The 20877-nt window shown below is 43.4% G+C and overlaps 1 protein-coding gene across 1 annotated transcript in view; it reads right to left on the bottom strand.

Moving 5' to 3' along the window:
- Window positions 1–20877, bottom strand: part of LOC128461843 (electrogenic aspartate/glutamate antiporter SLC25A13, mitochondrial) — a 45370-nt gene that overhangs the window by 2939 nt on the left and 21554 nt on the right. Inside the window, exons 8-14 of the mRNA XM_053446979.1 lie at window positions 19858–19942; window positions 17302–17386; window positions 15908–16066; window positions 13651–13703; window positions 13173–13253; window positions 7228–7368; window positions 3093–3231 (exon numbers count right to left, since the gene is read on the bottom strand). Coding sequence (XP_053302954.1) covers window positions 3093–3231; window positions 7228–7368; window positions 13173–13253; window positions 13651–13703; window positions 15908–16066; window positions 17302–17386; window positions 19858–19942 — 743 coding nt within the window. The remainder of the gene's footprint in view (window positions 1–3092; window positions 3232–7227; window positions 7369–13172; window positions 13254–13650; window positions 13704–15907; window positions 16067–17301; window positions 17387–19857; window positions 19943–20877) is intronic.

The raw sequence follows: 20877 nt of genomic DNA, 5'->3' as shown, positions 1-20877 counted from the left end.
TATTATAGGAAACAAATGATCGGAAGATGTAGAAACTCTGACGTTATTGAAAATTGCAAACTTGAACTGCAGAATAATGGCCGAGTGGTGAGCTTCATTAAAACCCATTAATTCTGTCTTTATAACTGGTGTTAGGACTTTGTGTTGTTAGTGGATTCTCAAACCTCCATCACTGAACATGTAGGACAAAGTATTTTCCTTAGATGAATTTATGAGTATTTCCCTAAAAATCATTCTGCAGAGTATTTTCTCCTCTTAATCTTTTGCTTCATATAACCCACTACGGATCATAAATTTGGTTTACATTCTGTACAGCGCACAACAGCTTCTACATTAGAGGAGGGATTATATTTATAGATGCCATGTATCCAGAAACAGACTGAATTTAGTTTTTTTTTTTAGGTGACAATATCCCTACATCAGAATCTCTGTGTGCATGCTAGCCAGTCATCCTTCATGTTCCCACTTTTGAATTGTAAAAACTTTGCTCCATAGCAACTCTGGTGGTGAAAAAGTGCCTTTAAAGGTCCCGTGTGTAAGATTTAGGTGAATGGTATCTATTGGCAGAAATTGAATATAAAATAATACTAAGGTTGTTTTCAGTAGTGTTTAATCATTTAAATGATACGTATTGTTATTTTTCTTTACCCTAGAATGGGCCCTTTATATTTAAATACTTTGTAGCAGGCCCTCTATACAGAGGCCGCCATGTTTTTTTGCCCTAACTGGACAAACTAAAAACACCTTTTGAGTTTTTGGACAACTGAAGGTTACCTCAGGTTCTCTCTCATGTTTGGTAGGGGAGGGGGAGGTGAGGGGTATTCAGCTGCAATATACAACTTCACCACGAGATGCAACTAAATTCTACACACTGAAAAGTCATGTTTGAACGATCATAAAAGAAATTGCAGATTCATTTTCTGTTAATTGACTAATCAAGTTTAACTTGTAGTTAGATAGAATAAGAATATTACTTTAATCTAGTTTAAATAATGGGTTGAGCAAAATAGAAAAAAATCTATATTCATTCTTCAGTCTTCCTCAGAACCCAAAAGTTCCCTCCACTACTCACATTCAACAATAAAGAGCTAACGCCACTTGGAGATGTCCAACACTGTTCTTCACAGAGCAGAGTAATGCCTCGCTAAATAATGCTGTGCAAACTGAGCGTGTAATTCAATTTCCTGCGCTGCCTGTAAAAGACTAATTGCCAGAATGCTGCAACCGCTGATAAATATATACGTGACAGAGGGATGATAAACGTGTCGCAGCAACGAAAAAAATAAAGAAATCATGAGGCTCCTTTCTGCTCGGAGTCCGTGAGCCGTGGCTGCCAGTCCTGTGGTGAGGAACCGGAGTACAAATGGAGGAGGGACTCTGGATTTATGAGTTTTTCCGTGTTGTGCCGTGCGCCTTTGCGTCAAGAGGCGAGTGCTGCTGACACATCTCGGAGGACTCAAAACAAATATTGAGTCTTTCATGCAAATGTTGTAAAGCTTCTTAACTTGGCCAGAGAGCATTGAGCTGATATAAGTGTTTTCTTAAGGATAAATCCAATATTAAGACTTGGCTTTGGATGGCTCATGTTTTCATGCAGAGGATAAAGTTGTTAAGTCCTTGGATGTTTGGGTCTCCTCGCTCACTGCACTAAACTAAAGCTGACTACAGATCGGACTGTATACATGAATGCAGTGTGAACATGTTTAAAGTATGCACGACCATGTTTGCGCGGGGGTGTGTGCTTTCTTGACGTGCGTGTGTATGTGCGTGTACAATATATTAGGGTTGGAAAGCCTCCCTGCAGGGCCTGCTTGGCAAGCATGTGAGGCGCTTCCCTGCAGCGGAGCTCCAAAACCCCCAGTCCCCAATCACCAAGCAGCGCTCTAATTAGCAGCTACCGCCATGGAGCCTGCGGTCAGAGGCTGCCTGGCTTTCAAACTCCGGGCTCCGCCACTGCTACTGCAGGCGTGTGGAGGTCTGAGGAGAAAGCACAGGGGGACCTGCTTTGCAGACTTTGCACACAACTTGTCAGCGCCAAAGATTTCATTTCATTAAGTTGGAGGCTCTGCACATTGTGTCAGCGACTGGAGCTGACTTTTGTGGCTCAATGTGGATTTTCAGATATATATTTAAAAAAAAGTATTTTCAAGAGAAGGTCATGGGGACACTCTACAAGGCAAAGTTATTTAAATGAAACATGGGATTTATATAGACTCTAAACAAGCTACAGAGAATGGCCCTGTAAAACAACTGCACTTGGCTTCATGAGATATATTAAAATAACCAGCTACATTTTCTCTCCTCATTCTAATACTGTTTGATTATCGATGCTCTTTTTTCTACAGATTTAAAAACTATTTTCCACACTGCAGAGAGTCCAGGGAGTGCTGTGCCACTTCAAGTGAGACAGTGACTCTCAGGGAGAAAAATGAATGTTACTCATCGTAGAAACATCACATTTTATAATAACATAGATTGTATTTCATTTAGGCAAAACATGATCCATATCATACAGTCAGTTACAGCCCAAGTGGATGTATTTTCCTCATGGACAAAGAGAACTCATCGTGCAATTTGATATTATTGTCTTAATCTGACAAAGCCATCAATATTTCAAACTGTTTCAGGTTCGATGCTGCCTGCAAGAATCAAGTTATAATTAGTACATGCTCCTATAGCCCCCCTGCATAGAACAGCCTGCAATACAGAAATTAGTAGTGTTTACTTACTAAAGATTACCAGAATAAAAACCAAGGAATATTTGCTTTACAGTAAGTAATCTCCCTGCTTCAATTTCTTATTATTATTGTGTGTACCCACAATTATGTGTTCATATATACTGTGTGTATACATACACAAAAAAACGACTGAACTGATTTCCATAATGTTTAGGGTAAGAAGAAAAAGCCCATGACGTTTGTAAGTGGAACTTGTAAACAGGCGAATCCAGGAAATCTTTTAACATGGTGAAGTGGGGTGGTAGCCTGGGAGGAGGTATGAGCTTTCTGACCACTTTTTTTTAAGGACAGCATGAATTTGCCCGTCCCTTTGCCAGCTCGCGTGGAGAGGCAGTGGAGATGAAAGCCTTTTACCTGCCAGAGCTCCAGCAAACAGCATCTTGGCTGGCCCTATCCTCCCGTCCTCCTCGGTGAGGTAAGCCTTGATGTGAGCGTAAGAGGGGAAGTAGATGGCCGAAAAGGGGATATCCCTCAGAAAACAGGCCTTGGAACCCTGGAGACGGAGAAGCAGAGGTATTTCAGGCCATTATATTTGTTGTAGAGGTGTAATCTCAAAAACACAGATGGAAATAAGCAGAAAGGAGAGCAGAGAAACAGTGATGGAGCTTGGGGGATTAAAAACCTTGACTTCTGGCTCTGGGCTCTGAAGTTGTTTATTTTTCGAATGCGAAACATCGACATCAGAAACAAGATATTCAACCATTAACTATTTCCAAAAGTCTGCTGGATGGATCTTATATAACAGAATGAAGTATTGGCCAGAACATGCAACAGAAATCACATAAGTCTCTCCATAAGCAAACACTGTGTGTCCTCAGCAGCAGGTGAAGAGGGACAGGAGACGGCTCCGAAAGCAAAGCAGACAGGAACAGAGTGTGAAAAGCAGGGGAAGACAGACTGGCTGACGAAGATGGCTCCTCGTCTGCCACAGTAAACAACACTGTATCATCAAGCCTATTGAGTTTCCTGCTGTATTTCAAGCCTGCTGGCGTGCTGCCACCGTCTTGATACAGCGACTACAGTCAACAGAAAGCGTTTAATGAGCTGGGCAGGGTCTCGTTTTGGACAGGCTTCATTTAACTCCTAAGGATAATCCTTTGGTTCCTCTGTGTACACACACACACACACACACACACACACACACACACACACACACACACACACACACACACACACACACACACAGAGAGAGATAGAGAGAGGATTGACAGATACCTGGGCTATCTCTCTTTCTCTCTCTCTCTCTCTCTCTCTCTCTCTCTCTCTCTCTCTCTCTCTCTCTCCCTCTCTCCCCACTGGCACTTCTTGTCTGCCTGTCCCTCCTGCTCACTGGGGCCCGAGCAGCTGCTGAAAGCTTGGAGATTCTATCGAGGTGGGACAGACAAGCAAGCATCCCAGCGACTGAGACTAAAGGCACTTGCAGAGCAGCTCCATAGAGTCTTGGAAGATGCATTTATTTTGTTGAGTCAGAATCTGCAGTGTACTTCTACATGCAAGTGACCTTCATGTACGTTGACTTTTAAACATCATCTGGATCCATATTCGTACAATGACATTTTCCACCCTGCGAGGAATGGTGGCGCTAGTGCGTTAGCCACCCTACCATCCGGTAGCTCCACCAGCAGAGGGTGAGCGTCAGGATAATTACCCTGACAAAGGCAGCTCTGTGCCTGGGTGCAGCCCCTCCGGAGCCAGCCCGTCTGGGGCTTGCAGGCTGGAGCTCGTCTCCTCCCCGCCTCCCCGCCACCACCAACACCGCTACTGCTTTCTCAATGCACTTTGTCTCCTCTCTGCACATAGACCAGCAGATGACTGCAACGAAGCGTGTGCATGAGCGTGCACGCACTGACACAAACTCCTACATAGTCATAAATAGCTGTGAGTGAGCACACAAACACACCGACACAGGAACAGGTAGGCAGGTAGACGGAGACAAGAGGAGGCTCCACATTCTTTTACAGCCTCGTTAACAGAAGCAGGAGCTTTACATTGGTCTGTGCTGACCAGTGGCCACGTCAACACAACCCACACAGATGCACCAGGAAAAAACATCAATCGACAAGTGTTCGATGTCAACATCAATAAACAGACTATTCAAATTGAAGTCCTGAGGATTTGAAAAACTTTTTGCTCCTTGGAAATTTGACAAAACAAGTGTCATCAACTAACTTAAAGCAAAACGGGTCAAATTAACACAGCCGCAGGTACGAGTGTGACATTTTCACAGTTGATTGTGTTTACAATCGGAGCAGCATCTCTCCTGCCAAGTTCCATCAACACTTATTTTTGTAATTTAATTAGACGTGCTCGGTTTCACCCTGAGGGCTGATGTCTAGCCCGTTAAGCCGCTAATATTAGTGTTAGCCACTGATTCGTACAGCTCTTCGGTCTTAAGTGGTACAAATACTTTTTCTAAACACTGTGGCTGTGCATCGCACTGGTAAAAACAGACCGACGTTAGGAGTCATAATATTTATGAAGGAAATTATTATGAAAATACAGGAAATAGGCTTTAAAAACGCGACAACACAACAATATTGCCATATCAGTGTGACACTGTAATCTTTCACGCTTGCTTTACTATGTGTCGGTGCATTATATCACACAGGCCTAATATGTTCAAACAGTGCACTGTAATTTTTAGCCCTGTGCCATTGAAAAATACCAATTATGGCAATTAAGGTTAAATACAGCTTTTAGCATAAATTGTGCCTTTTCTCGTTCTTGAAGAGAAGACCACGTGGAACTGTTGATTTAAATGATGGCTGATGTGGGGTAAGGTAATATGTTTAATTGTGCAATAGTTACAAAATAAATCACATTTAGTCACAACAGCAATGAGAAATAATGGAGTGTTGTAAAGTTGATAAAAATACAATAGAATGGATACTGGACATCTAGATTTGATATGCTGATTAATGTAACTTGAATTTATTGTTATATAGAATAAACAAAAAGACTGGGGCTCTCCAGAGTACAGGGTTAATTTCTTCAATCATTATTTTGTTCAATGTTCAATATCCTTTCACTGTAATTTCACAATCTTATATTTTAACTGCTGAGAGTACATTTTTAAAACCCTGTCTGTGACTGGATACATCAAGCAGCAGTCCAGGGGTGAGAGAGCCTTCTCCAAAGCTGCCCTCTCTCTTAGGAGCTCTCTCTCCAAACTAATAAGAAACTGCACTGATTTCGTCGGTTCTGGCTCAGGATTCAGAGCTGGTTGTCCACTAACCAGAAAGTCTGTGATTAGATCAGTCCGTGTTGCAAATTGTCCTGAGGCAAAACACTGAACCGCAATTTCCTCCTCATGTCTCTTCAGGCAGTGTGTGCTTGATGTAGAGAATGTACTGCACATAGATGCACTGAATGAATGTGTGTGAATGGGTGAATGGCTATTATAATAATTATTATAATAATTATTAGTAGTAGTAGTATTTCGTTTTCCGGGACCCGAATAAAATGCTCTCAAATTGGCCGAAACACATGAAGAAGTGTGTTTGTCTGTGTTGAGGCCAACATACTGCTCTTCCATTTAAACCAGTGTTTAATAATTTTCAATAACACATCAGAGCCCCTGACATAGGATCCTAAGGCTAATCTGTGTAAATTTCATTTAGCAATTTAAATATTTGACCCTCAGAACTAGAAGAGAACTAAAGAGAGCGCACACAACCCGTCCTGTTAAATCTAACGGTCAGTCAACTCCAGGAAAATGGTGACCCAATCTCACAGTGTTAAAGAAAGTGAACTCCACTTTATCCACTCACCGAGTTTCCTGGAAATCCGTTCAGTAGTTTTCTAAGGGCAGCTGTGTGAGCCATGACAGTGCACACACTACAGGGGAATCCTACAACAGTTAGTGGCCAAAGTTGAACTAAAGTGAACACTGAGCTCCAAAACATGTGTGTGTCCAGTGGGATTCTGGGATTCTCGATGGGCGGCAACTGTTGTGGCAGTGACAAAACATTTTTCGGGGCACTTTCAGTCTATAAGAGACTGTGACAGCAAAGTGATGACATAAAATACGGTATTCCATTTGGGAGAATGGAGTCCCTTTCCCTCTGTGACCAAACAGTTATAATTCTACAACAGAGAAAATTGCAGGAATAGTTTATTTTGTGCATCTCTGAATTGCCCCAATTACATAACTCTACTCTCTGATTTCAAGAGGATGTAAGCAAAAAATCTCAAGCACAGCAGAAAATATAGCGGACTAAGAACAAAGGTCAAAAATATTATATAAAATTGTTTGATTTAAAATCCAGCTGAACAAACAGCATCATAAGCTCTGTAGAACTTTCCATTAAAATTCAGTCTTATTGAATATGGGTTTAAAAAAAATATTCATTACTTAAATTCTGGAATACCATGTAATTTGACGAGTCTAGATCAGACATAGGGTCAAACAGGCAGCGCATATTACAACACTGCCCCAGCTGCTTTGTGTGTGTGATGATCTTTACGTGACCTGAACAATGTTTCCCACCTTGTAAAGTCCAAAGAAGCCGAGGTCCCTGATGACGGACAGGGCCCCGACCCTTGGCCCCGTGGTGATCTCTCCTGCCACCTGCAGACGGATCTTCACTATCTCCAGAGGGTTGGTGAAGATCACCTGAGAGCCTCCGGCCTGAAGGAACACAAAGACAAGAAGGAAGAACTCAACAGAATGAAGGATTGGATAACAATAAACTCTGCTGCAAATCACACCCACTTTGAATGTTATTATTGTCTTTTGTATTTCAATGTGACATTTGGTGCTTTTCGCTGAAAACAAGTGTCTTTTTTCATCCACATAGAAAAACATGATGACACCATCAGGAGAGAAACAGTTTCTGTTACCGAGCTGGTACACAATGTCAGCGGATGATGTAATTTAACGATAGTGCTGCCTCAGCAACCAGCTGCAGAACAAACATGTGGAGAGGAGGAGAGTCCAGGAGTGTGCCGGGAAATCCAGCTGAGGCAGCCGGGTCTGTCAGCTGTTTGTCCTCCCCACCCGGACCCAGCGGGGACTCTCCCACCTCCCCTTTGCCTCTCTAACCTCTCACTTTGGGTCCTTGTGCAAACCTGTACTTGTGGAAGGAGGGCAACAAGACGGCAGCAAGTTCAGGCCGGTTTCTTCTTCTCGCAGGTCGGCAGAGCTTTTAAGTATAAGAGGGAGCTGCTGCGGTAGAGCTGAGGCGAGACAACCGGTTAAATGACGGCATTTACAGAATGCTTCTATAGATGCTGAGAGATGTTGACGCCGATTGTTGATTTTTTTATTTATCTGCAAAGTGAACTTCTTCCAACTTCTTTTCCTGTCACTGTTTGTCTATTTCTGTTCCTCTTGTTGCCGTTTAACCATTGTCTCTCTCTCTCTCTCTCTCTCTCTCTCTCTCTCTCTCTCTCTCTCTCTCTCTCTCTCTCTCTCTCTCTCTCTCTCTCTCTCTCATTCTTTGACCTCCACTCAAACAATCTCCCTGATCTTTTTCTAATATCGTCTCTCTCCCGCTGCGGTTGCTAGTGGTTACCGTCGCTGCACACTGAAGGGCGGAACATCGCAATTAGATAGCAATCGGTTGCCATGGCGCCCCTTCTGTCTTAAATAGGCCTAGTCTGTTTGTTGTTGTTTTCTCTCCTTTTCTCCCCCCTCCTTTACTCTGCCCTTTATGAATGATGGATTGTGCTTGTTGCCTCTTGCCTTTTCGGCGAAGGCCTCACAGAGGAGAAGGAGAAGGGAGAGGCAGAGATCATAGTCGTCTCATTGAAGGTGTGTGCAGCTGAGAGTGTACTGGGCTGCAGCTCTCCTTCCAGATCCAGCCACAGGCAGTGAATCGCTGGAGGGCTTCTGCTCTGAAGCTGCTACATCTCTCTCTGCTCTCTATGACCTGTTTCATGGAAATAACCTAGCTGATTACATGCTGCCTAATAGCGTGAGCATTAAGAGGTTATTGGCTCCAGCTGCTAGCAGCGTTGTCTTATTCAATTGGATTGTAATGAGACTGGAGATGGAGATGTTGTTAACTCAAGGACCTCAAACAACAACATTGTTCAGACAGATGAGGCGACAATTAGGCGTGACAACAAGAGATAAGAGGTGGAGTGACAAAGCAGGTATCTTTCTCTGTGCCCGTCACCGTCCTGTGTTACGACTGCGGAATATAACTTAGAATGTCCAGTGCAGGGGCCGGAGATGATTACAATGGAGAGAATCAAACGAATAAACACAAAGACAGCTAATGAGAGAGGGAAAGATAGTGAGACAGAAACAGAGAGAGGAGTAGTCCAAACAAGAGAAGTGAGGGAAGGTCGAGTCGGAGGCAGAGAGGTTGAGGGTTGTGATTATGGAGCGATAGCGTTGGCGGTTTCCCAGGTAATTACAAGGCAAGGTGAACCTTAGAGACCGGGGACGTCAGCACCTTATACACGCACCACAGCTCCTAGCCGTTTGTGTGTGTGTGTGTGTACTCGTTTTTGTTACCTCTTTAGGACCTTTTCCCATATAAACACTGACCTTGTCCGGACCAGTAGACCTCATGAGGACCGAAGCCTGGTCCTATGAGGCAAAACATCACTGCTGAGGTCCTGGCTAAGGTTAAAGGTATAAGATGTTAATTGTGCTTAGGTTAAGATAAGGGTTAGGCATGATTTGGTAATGATATCGTTAACGTTCGTGATAAGGTTTTAGTTAGACCGTCCTCAATGAATGGATGCAAATGCAAAGTGCTAATAAGGGTAGCTACTTGTGTGTGAGTGTGTGTATACTGCAAAAAGAGCCGCTCTTATTTGTACTAAACAGCCCTCACCCTTTGTGCGCATGTGTGTGTGTTTGTGTGTGTGTGTGTGTGTGTGTGTGTGTTTGTGCGTGCGTCAGATTCACAGATAATGTTTTCATACTTCACGACAGTCTTGAATAAGAAAACCATTACAAAGTCTTAAACCAACTGTCCAAACTGTCATACATCTACAATGGAAATGAAAAGTGTTACTGTCCTGACTCGAGAGTCTCACTCCTCCTCCTCCTCTTCCTCCTCTCGGCAGCGACCCATTAAGTATTTTGTGTAACTCAAGTCGTGAAACACAGGCCAGTAAACTGCCAGATAAGCATCCAGCCAGCTCAGTCAACGGAGCATGCCATTCTTACCAAATAATCATTAGAAACTGGCAACCCGCGCTGGAGCTTAATGGTGCTGAGCCTCGGGTTTAGAGCGAGGGAAGAGGAGGGAGGAAAGGGAAGGTGAGAAAAGGAGCCTATTGAAGAGGGGAAAATGAATAGACAGAGGTAAAGTGTTAAGAGATAAGAAAAGTAAGAAAAGGGAAAAGGAGGTGAAATAGAAGAAGTAAGACACATGCTTCATTACTAGTCCCTCTCTCTTTCTTTCTTGTGCTTAATGTGGCGTGGATCATCCGAGTCTGACACTGTGGTCCACCCGACACTTTCACAGCTACCAAACGATATAAACAGATTTCATGTGCTGTGGCTGGAGCCTCGCTATAAAACGGGGTTCAGGAGGGTTCGCCTTGTCTGAATGTATGTGTGTGTGTGTGTGTGTGTGTGTGTGTGTATGTTTTTGTGTGTGTGTGTGTGTGTGTGTGTGTGTGTGTCTGTGTGTCTGTGTGTGTGTGTGTACGCGTGTAAGATAAAGTGGCAGGCAGAGTGCAGTGCCAGCACTAACACCGGGGCCTCAGCCAGGATGAAAGGAGCTGTCACGACGGCTCACGGAGGAAAAGAGGAAAAATCCATCCGTCCGCACTCCTCTCCTCTACGTTTATCCTCTCCCTCCGCCTCTGTTATGGTTCTGCTCCTGAATCCATATGGCTTGTATAAAATATAAAGGCAACCGCTCCGTTTCACACCCAGTACAGTGGAGGACATCTCCTCAGTATATTTGCTTTCCTGGCGTTTTCGTTGCCCTTCTCCTTCACAAAATAAAATCACTATCCAAAATTTAACTGCAGCAAATGTACCATGTTAAAGCGTTTCTTAAACATATTCCCAGAACAAATAAGGTCAATTGAATGTGCCTGAGTGCAGCTAAACCCATAATGACTTGTGTATCCTGAAATACTTTGCTTTAGTGATCGGCATCAAAAGAGGGTTGAGTGAAAGACCTTCTTTCATTTGCTCGGCCTTGGAGGACTCACGGTTTCTGCGTGCCCGCGCGTGTGTGTGTGCATACGCATGGATTGTGGGTAGAATGTGACAGCCCAGTGATCAAAACCTCTGATGGGAGGGGGGTAGGTAACAGACTGGGAGATCTCAGGTAGCAGCTGCTGTCAATCTTCGTCTCCTGCCTACAAGCGTGTGTGTGTGTGTGTGTGTGTGTGTGTGTGTGTGTGTGTGTGTGTGTGTGTGTGTGAGTGTGTGTGTGTGTGTGTGTTAGTGTGTGTGTGTGTGTGCACGTGCACCTGTGTGCTCTTCTGTTTGTCATACATGAACACAAGCATGTACAGCATGTACATTTGCTGTTTCATGTGTGATCTCTCCACGTTCCATCAACAAGCGGTGACTGCCTGCCTCCGAACAGGTCCGTGTCTGTCCGCTCAGCTGTCAGAGGGGCGGCCCTCAGAAAACAGGTAAACATAGTTAAGAGATGTGTGCTGCCTTAGTACTGTACACACTGTCAGTGTATTGCACGGCATCGTTTCTGCACGGTGCTCTTTGAAGAGCCAGAATGATGGAGCGGGACAGAGATGCTCCATGTTTGGATTTATTTGACTGTGGAAAAAAAAAGTTGAGCACCGAAATATGTATCGTTGGCTGGATTTGAATAGAACGCTGCAGACATGATGAACGTGGGGACACATTCACACTGTCAGAGAAATGAGAGCTTAGTGAATTTGAAGGTGGAAACTGAGAGGAACTTTTCATCTCAGTGAAGAGAAGCGATTGTCACGTGTGAGCTGACAATGTCTGATCAAACCAAATCCCTAGGATTGACTAATTCAGAATTAGAGATGAAACCAAAATGATCATGGTTATCATTAGACACGATATAGAATACGCAACATTAACATTGAGAAAGGGACGAAGGCTTTAGTTCGAAAAAAGTATATTCAGAATATCATGATGATAGCAAATTAAATAGTTTTCCAATGTTCAGTTTCCGCTTACAGCAAAGTAGATTAACCGGCTCCAGACTGGAGTTCAACGAGAGAGAGAACCTCAAACCAATACAGACAATGATGTCACATAGTTATACTGGAAAATCCAACAGAAGCAGGAAATAAACTGGTTTAAACCACATAGTTTTCTCTACCAGTTGATCCTGGAGAGTATCAACCAAACCACCAGGGCCATTTGGGATTAAAATGGAACAACCAACCATTGGGAAGCTTATCACAATATGCTGTGAAACCAGAAACTGTTTAAACCCCACAAAGATGTCATAATGACATAGTCCAAATGTGTTTCAAACATTTCTTCACATTTATTACCTTCAAGTTCCTACAAAATCAGCTGTGTCACGTTAAAAAAGAAGTGGCTCCCAGTAAGAGGCGTAAAGCCCTTTTCGAAACCAGTCCTCTTACTTTATTGAGCATTAACTTTATCGTAAAACAGCTTCAATGATTAAGCGAAGCAGTTCCTCTGGTTGCTCAGACCTCACATTAGCCGGAGCTGATATAGGCGCCAATTTATGTCCCTGCCAGTGGGTGCTGTAAACAGTTGCATGCCCGACCCCCACGTTCCAAAATAAACCTTATGTAAAAACTGTAGCCTGCATGAAGTGCCGCCATATGGATTTGGAAAAAAGTAGTCAAATGCATTTCAGCACCGTAGGAAATTAACAGTGACGACCATCACGCACCCACACACATGTGTTTGTGCCCGTGGCGCTGAGAATCAGTAAGCTATGAAGGAACCTTCAGCTTAGTGGACAGCTCCACTCGCTCTCACAAGACATGAATAAAACACACATGAGTGGAGATCACGGCACACGCAGGTGCTTGGCATTCTCTGTGGGTGCGAGATCAGCACATACGCCTACATGTACCGTGCATGTGTGAACTGCTTCACTGGGCTTTATTTAACATTTCAAAATCAAACCCTGTCCTTTCTGCCAAAAGATGCTCCAGTTTTGTGATGTTAGCAGAGTCAAGAGCAATTTTACGTTCATTTTCTGCTGCTGTACCTGTATCTGCAGACATGATGCAAAAACATCCATCCCACGATATTATAATTAATGACCACATTTTAAAATATGACACTATTAAAATGAATTATGTGATGGTGCACATCCCTATTGGATTGTATTGGATTTCGCAAATGAATGGCTTATTACACTGTGGTCACACTTCTGGAGCAGTCTCTGAAAGGGTCGGCTCATTATTTTTTTATAGAGGTTCTTGGTTAAATCTTTAAATAACTGTGTCATTTGAGTCGTCCGGTTGAAAAAAATATCCAGGATCCAATACTAAACCATCAAAAATGTCCAAAAAGAGACTCACACATCCACCAGCCAGGATCTCAGACGCCAGAGGGACAGTGCCGTCCTTCTGTCTGGTCTTTCCTCGCACAAAGTCATTCACCTGGAAACACAAAATGATAGTTTCATACAAAGCTGCCATTCCTTACGCTGGTACAGTGCAGTGAAACCTCACATGAATATAGAGTGAATACACTACAAACAGTATTTTCTTTGAAACCTGTGATGTAGAAAATCCATAGCACAAATATTAACGCCAACATCGCATGATTGACTTAATAAACTTAGGACAAGTGGAGATTATGAATGAAGGGCATTAGCAAGCTTTTCAAAACAGTGCCTGATGCACAGGTAACATGCAAAGAAGGGAAGGAAGCTCATTGTGGTCGTTAACTGCACACAACCAACTATACATGTTAGATGCCTAGAATCACGATATAAAATCAGATAGAACCTCATGGATCTGTGTCTATGTGCATGTGTGTAACGCAGCGACTTACTGTGAGCTTTATGGCTTTCTCGGGCGCCACACCCAGTAGCTGTGGTACCAGACCTATCATTAGGAAAGGACGAGATGATTAGGAAAAAAAAAGAGTGGTGTGGTACCCCTCCCCACACACACACACACACACACTAACACACACACATATACTGTACATATACCACTTCCACACACTCCACATGAAGCGTGGCTTCCTGCTGCATGCGTCTGACCCTGCAGGATCCCCCCAGACTCTAATGAAATCTATTGATGTGGAGTGCGGGGACATCAGAGTGGTGGCGAGAAGAGAGAGAGAGAAAGAGAGAGAGAGAGGAAGAAGGGGTAAAGAGAGGATGAAGAAAGAGAAACTGCTTCCCAGAATAGGAAAAAAGGGCAGAGTATAAAACAAACCGACCAAAAGTTTACACAGACCTCAATTACAACCCAGAGCTGGATAAAAATAAACAAAATAATCACAACAGAGCACAATGAAACTTGGCCCCCTACCCAGACACACGTGCAGACACACACACACACACACACACACACACACAAACCATAACCCTCAAACTTAAATAATTTTTTTACATTTCCAAGAATTTCTTCAACACAAAATATATTAGAAGAAGCACGGACAAAAATTATCCCCATTAAAAAAACTTGAAACATGATCCTGTTTCTTCTTGTGCTGTTTTGTTTATTCCTGCCTCCCACATCAAGCACCAGTAATTGTGCCAATTTGGAGCAGATGATTTAACATTCCTCCCTGAGCAGATATTTTCTAAAAGTGAAGCTACTTTAAACTAATATTACGTAACTTCAGTTTGGTTGTCAGGTTACCTGTCGGGCTGTATATCTGGAGCCAGACATGTCTGTCTCTGTGTCTGTGAAGCCATTCCACCATTGATGGCCTTTGTGTTTCCCACAGAAAGTCATGCATTCAAGTTTGCTCTCAGGAGCCCAGTGCTGTCAATCAAAATCATGGGGTTTTTTAAAAAGGGCTGTCCGCTGCTCCAGGGAACCATTTTTCAATCCTCCTTCAGTCCTACCCCAACAATACCCACACAGACACACTAACTCCAGTGTCTGAAGACAGGGCAGGTAGTCATTAGTGATGCCGTGCGCTGGTATGTGCATACCTGCATGCCCAAGTTGTCGCCTGTGCGTGCCTGTCTTTTTATGTGTTTGTGTGAGTGTGTAGGGTCTAGACATGCGGCATCACTAAGTCGTGACACAGGCATAAGGTATGTGGCCCTGCGTGTGACATTCATTGTCCCACTCGGAAAAGTGCTCGGCCAGTTCGTAATCACTTCAAAGGAGGCAGGTCAACAGAGAGGTGAAGTCACACCGCCCCCCTGTCCACCCTACGCTTCTCTTCTCATCTCCTCCCGTTTCCCTTCTCTTTCATTGTCCACACTACACGTCTCCTCCTTAGTCTCTTACATCTCAGCTCCTTTAAAAAAACAAACCCTCTTTCATAGATTTGACTGCCCGTTACTTGATTACCTGAAAGCTCTGAGCAAGCAGATATGATGGTGGCCAATTTATTACAAGTTTTACTCAATAACATGTACTGTATGTTAAACCTACACTTGTAATGCTTTCTAGTATAACCATGGTTTTACTAGTTTTTAACAGTAAATCGATCATAAAGAAAGAGTATTGTAGGAGAAGTGCATCGCAAACGTTTATCGACAACCATGACTGCAGGTTAGACATACAATATGTAACCTTGGCTGATAGGGGTCACTCAATCAAAATAATAAACACAGAGATTGATGATGTTGTAAATCAGTGTGGGATCATGGGACTTTTGTCTTCACCTCCACTGCCGATGAAAATCTACCTGACGTGACTCAGGCGTAGGTCATGTTCACAGATAGGGTAATGTATTTACGTTTTATTCACGTTATGCAGAAAATGGCATTGAATAATCCTGATTCATTATAAGAGACCAGTAGAAACAGTGGGAGGAATAAACATCCAGCTGGCTAACTGGCTTGTTGTGTGTTGTTACTTCATCATGTGTCGTTTGCCCCCGAAGTTATGGCAGAGACAGACAAAGCCACGAGTAAGATGACCAAAATGAAATAAAATGAATAGAATTGGGGATTTCTATGGGTTAAAACATTGTTGGAAAACATTTTAGATGATTTAAGAACACAGGTCAACTAAATATTTAAGGTTTTCAGTTTAGGAATATCGTTATCCCATGATAATATATATATAATATTTTAAATATATAGTGTTTAAAAAATGTATTCATGCATACCCACCCCTGTAAAGTCCGAATAAGCCCTCATAGCGCACCACCTTCCGGAAGCAGTCGTAGCTGCTCTTGTACATGAGCTCTCCCACCAGGGAGCCGCTGCTCCGCTGGTTCTGCATGCGTGTCTTCACCAGATCGATGGGGTACACCGCTGTGGCACCCACAGCTACAGAGAACAAAACAAAAGCTGTATTTAGATGCCAGCCACATGTGAGCAGGGTGTTATCTTTTTATTTGAACACACATCTTCACTAAAGTATTTATGACCGTGCCACCATTGCCTTCACCAGCATCCATATCCCACCATTGCAACAGAAATAGAACAAGAAGAGCGGGAGTGAAGATAAGGTCGGAGGATATTCTGTGATTATTACACAGTGCATCTACAGATGTGAATGAAAACTAAATGATTCAGGGCGATGGCGACATTAAGCTTCCTGGTGGCACAAGTGGCATATTGTCAAAAGCTCAGAGGTAATTCATGAATAATCCAGACCTATTCTGAGAGCCATTGTCAAGCTTATTGTAAGACTGCAACAGGAGAAAAACACTTGCTTGACATCAGAATCATAACGTGTTAACATTAACTACTTTGGAGGATAAAAACATGTATAATGAAAGAAAGTGCGCAAAACAGGTAGATACATAACACGATTCGGAGTAGGGGAATTCTAACACATGCAAACAAAATGTTAAACTGCTGGCATTACCAGATACCACTCAAGATAAGTCTTTTTGTAACTTGAGGGAACTGACCCTTGAAGAGGAAGAAGCGGTAAAGGAGGAGGAAGGGGAAGTCTGTGAGGACAATGTTAAGAATGATGTTTTGAGTTGCGGTGATTTCGGCCTGTGAGACGGACGCAAACAAAAAGAGCCGACCCTGGGCGACAGACTTAATTAGAGAGAGGCCGAGAGAAGAAGAGATGCCGGCCCTGTACCTCCTTATTAAGCTGTCTCCCTTGGGATAGAAGGAGGAGGAGAAGGGAGGAATGAAGGAAGGGAGGAGTAGGAGAAAAACAGCGGGGAGTCTGGAGCCAAACACAAGAACTGGGCACCACCCTTCACCCCCCCTCCCACCTTCACCTTCCTCCTTGTGATCACTCACACAGGTACAAAAGAATCAACAAAAGAAGGTTTTCCCATGGCACGCAGAGAGGTGGGACAGGACGGAGCGAGATGGAGGGAGAGGGAGCACTTCTCTTAAAGCAGGGGAGCGACCGTTGTTCATGTAAGCAAGGGAAGGGGCAATAGAGGAGCCATTGTCCTCTCTCTTACCCTTTTCTTATGAGGACAGCAGAGTGCGGGGGTAGGCAGGTAGGCAGGCAGGTAGGTGGATAGATGGATGGGTGGATGGGCGGTGGGTTGAAGGTATGTGGGAAGACAATGGGGTATGACTCTTACCCCCTGCAAATGAGCCGAGGGTGAACCTGTAGGCCGACTCTGCCACCTGGACCAGGACAGGGCGGGAGCCATCACTGCCCAACTGCTGCTCACAGTCGAAGAGACGCACAGTTAGACAGAGACACACAGTCAGACAGAGACACATCCCAGCACACAGGACACTGGTTTATTTCTCTATAACATTCCACATATACTTCAAAACCATTCCTCATAAAACAGTGAATGCCACACAGCCAATTCCACCATCCTGCAAGATAAATTACAGGTTAGGAGATCATTCGTCGAACGTGCCGCATCATGTTAAACCCAATCAATTCACAGAACACTGAAAGATCTTTGTATGTAGTCAACAAATCCAGTATTAAAAAATGAAATACAATATGAAAGATAGTATTAAGATAAAACCCAGACAGTTAATTGATTGATTTTTGAAATAATTCAATGTTTAGACTCTGAAATGTCAGAAAATTGATTATTATTGTCAGTTCAGTGCTATAGAAACAGAAACTCAGTGAATCTTGCTTTTAACAATCTGCAACCAAGCATTTATTAAAGCTATTCACAAATAATGAATTGTCAAAATCATAAATAGAGTTGTTTTTATAGATTTGTCGACAATTCAATTAAGTGCTTGGTTAACTCACTGTTGATAACAATGTAAAGTCCAGCAACAGTGATCAGGTGATTCAGGGTTAGAAATACAGACGATTCCATAGTGTTGGAATAAAACATGAAGAACTCTGAACCACGTGCTAATATCTGCTGAAGCAGCGTGATCAACTTTGCTATTTTAAAAGTATAATAAAGAATTTTTGTAAATTTTTGTCCAAAAGTAAATTTCTAAATTACAAAATAACATAAATTGGTTTAATTGTACTGTGCACAATTAAGATTACATTACAGGTTAACACACGTCCCAATTACACTTAATTTGGAATTACTACTTCATCTATTCCTTGTTAATACATTGCCCATGTCCACCTGAAGCGAGGGACATGTAGAGATATGTCTGTATTATCTTCTGACATAATTTTATTTAGCTGCTTAACTTTGTATTGCTCCCCTGGGTTGACATAAATCTCTGTAACTGCATCTGGACTATATTAGCCTGAAATACCATTCGTCAAATACAATTAGAATCAGAGTAATCTGAGAGCTCATAACCAGCATTAGTCACACGCACCTTCCTCCACCTGAAGTACCTGTTGCCTTGTCTGGCCTGACCAGCCCTGGCCTGTCCACCCTGGGGAGAGAGGGGGCGGTGGAGTGTAGTATCTGTGTGTGTGGGATGGAAGTCTCTAGAACAGGTCCACCTGTCAGAGAACCATACAACCCCACCCCCCATCCCTTCAATTCATCCTCAGATCTTGCTTCCTGCTCAAACGTCCTCTCTACACAAGCCCCTCCACTTCTCCCATCCTGCTCGGCTCTGTCTGCCTGAGGACTGATGAAACTTGGCAATACTAACTGTCAGGATGTTTGAGGGGAGAGAGAGGGAACAAGTTAACAGGATATAGAGAGAGAAAAGGCGAAACCGGCAAACATGTAGAGAGAAGAGAGAGGGAGAGAGAGCGAGAGGGAGATGTAGATCAAAAAGGAAATGGAGAGAACAAGCGAAAGATGAGGAGAAGAGAGCTCCAGCATGCTGACGGCCAGCCCCTGAGGCCAAACCACAAGGGCCTAAAGTGGCTCATTGTGGTAGGACTGGCGTCTGTGTAGTGCTGGGCCCCTTTGCTTGCTCCCCTTTGGCCCGGGCCTGATCCAGCATGGCCTGGCTAAGCCTTCTCTGTAGCGCTGGAACCCGCTAGGCAACCAAGCTCTGACCAAACAGCCTGAGAAAGAAAACAGTCCTCTGCTCATCTGTCTGGCTCTCCCTACATCCTTCTTCCTCTCCTTGGTTACAAATTACTCTTGTTAGCTGCTCTGAAATCTTTTCACGTCTATTATTTTCAACTTGAAGCATGTTCGACTTCCAGTGGGTATCAAGGATGGGGTTGCTTGTCTACATTTTCCTGGATTTGTGAATTTTGGGTGAATGTTTTTTTTAAGACAGAAACCACATGTGGGGATTAGGTCTCAAGAGGGTTCAAGGCTGTGATACTTGGATGCAACTCGGTCTGAACCTTGGTATGAACTTTTGAAAATGCACAGGGCTGATGAGAACTGGTTGACCGGCTACTTTGAGGGAAACTTTCTATTTTCTACCTGATAAAATTAGTTTTTATGTATCTGTGGGCCCTCAACAATACACATACGAGGTTTAGAGAGAATAAGTTGAAAAGTTCCAAAGATATGCAGGCCACAAACAGGCAGACAGAGATTTGTGGAATAGATTGACTCTAAAACTATTTCTCAGTGAATTATTGCAAAGATCGCAAATTAAACTGATGTTTTGATTTTGGAGGATCAATAACCTGTGAAGGTAATATCACTTTCTTCAATTATAAACCTTAATCATGTGCCCGGTAACATTTAGACGTAGAGAACCGGGATGGGAAATAGCTGCCAAGGTGGAAGAGGAAACCAAGCACATCAACAAGTCTTCATATTCCCTACCTGTCTCTGGACCTCTGCCAAGTTGTAGGGCAGGGCGCCTTCCTCCAGCGGAGCGATCTTCTCAACGTCCACTAAACCAACACGTCTGGTGGGGAGAGAGAGAGAATGAGGACCGAGAGAGAGGTTTCATGTAACTTTCCAGTGTTCTAAAAACTCTGAGAGGATTAGAATATTTCATCCATGCATCCCCAAGTTCATGACCTTTTGGAGAACAATCTGTCAGTGTGAAGTTTCTCAAACTTTAGAGGTACTTGCTGCCATCGTTCCATGTGAAAATATTGTGGCATTCAATAATTCAGATCTGTGCTTGGCATGGCCGACATATAGGAACTGAAAACTCCCACTCCTTTATCCCTTCATCCAAGTATAACAAAGACATTCAACCTTTGGATAGAAAACTGTTGCCTTATTACCTCTTTCCATTGCATCTCTACGACGGTCCCAGTTTTCCCAGGCTGAGGGAACGGGGAACGCCAAATCCCCTTTCCCCTCCACCCCGCTCCTCTGAATATTGGGGCTATTATCTCTCGCATCTCCAATCAAGGGGAGTGGAGAGGGCTATTAAAGTATCCCGTTGCCCAGAAATAATAATCAGGTGGTGTCTCAGGCCGGGGTTAGAAATTATGAGAGCGCTGGTCGGGCCGCGAGGCAGACGCAGAGGAAGTGGGGGAATGTGAGACATATACAGTTGTTTTGTGCCATGGATTAAAGGGGTTAGAATTGCCCTTTTTTAAGGTAAATTGGAGATTGGATTGGGTTTGGACTGAAAGAGGATTCTCTGGCCCTGATGTAGTCATGATCTGATTCTTTTGATGCATTGCAGAGAAGTTTGAAAACCAAGACAACTCTCTGAGGTACAGACCCTCGGGGTAAAGGTGCGAGTTAGTGGGACAACCGTTGGTGAGACTTACTCCCAGACTAGCTGACGCAAAAGAAAATCAAATGAGTAAAGTAAGAAATCTTTAGATGCTGTCCCTCCATTACTGCCGAACACAGTTACATTTTTCCGAACTTAAGTAT

This window comes from Pleuronectes platessa, chromosome 18 (genome assembly GCF_947347685.1).
Source record: "Pleuronectes platessa chromosome 18, fPlePla1.1, whole genome shotgun sequence".
Taxonomy (NCBI): Eukaryota; Metazoa; Chordata; class Actinopteri; order Pleuronectiformes; family Pleuronectidae; genus Pleuronectes; species Pleuronectes platessa.
The sequence above is the reverse complement of the archived record's forward strand: the minus strand, read 5'-3'. Positions and strand labels throughout refer to the sequence as shown.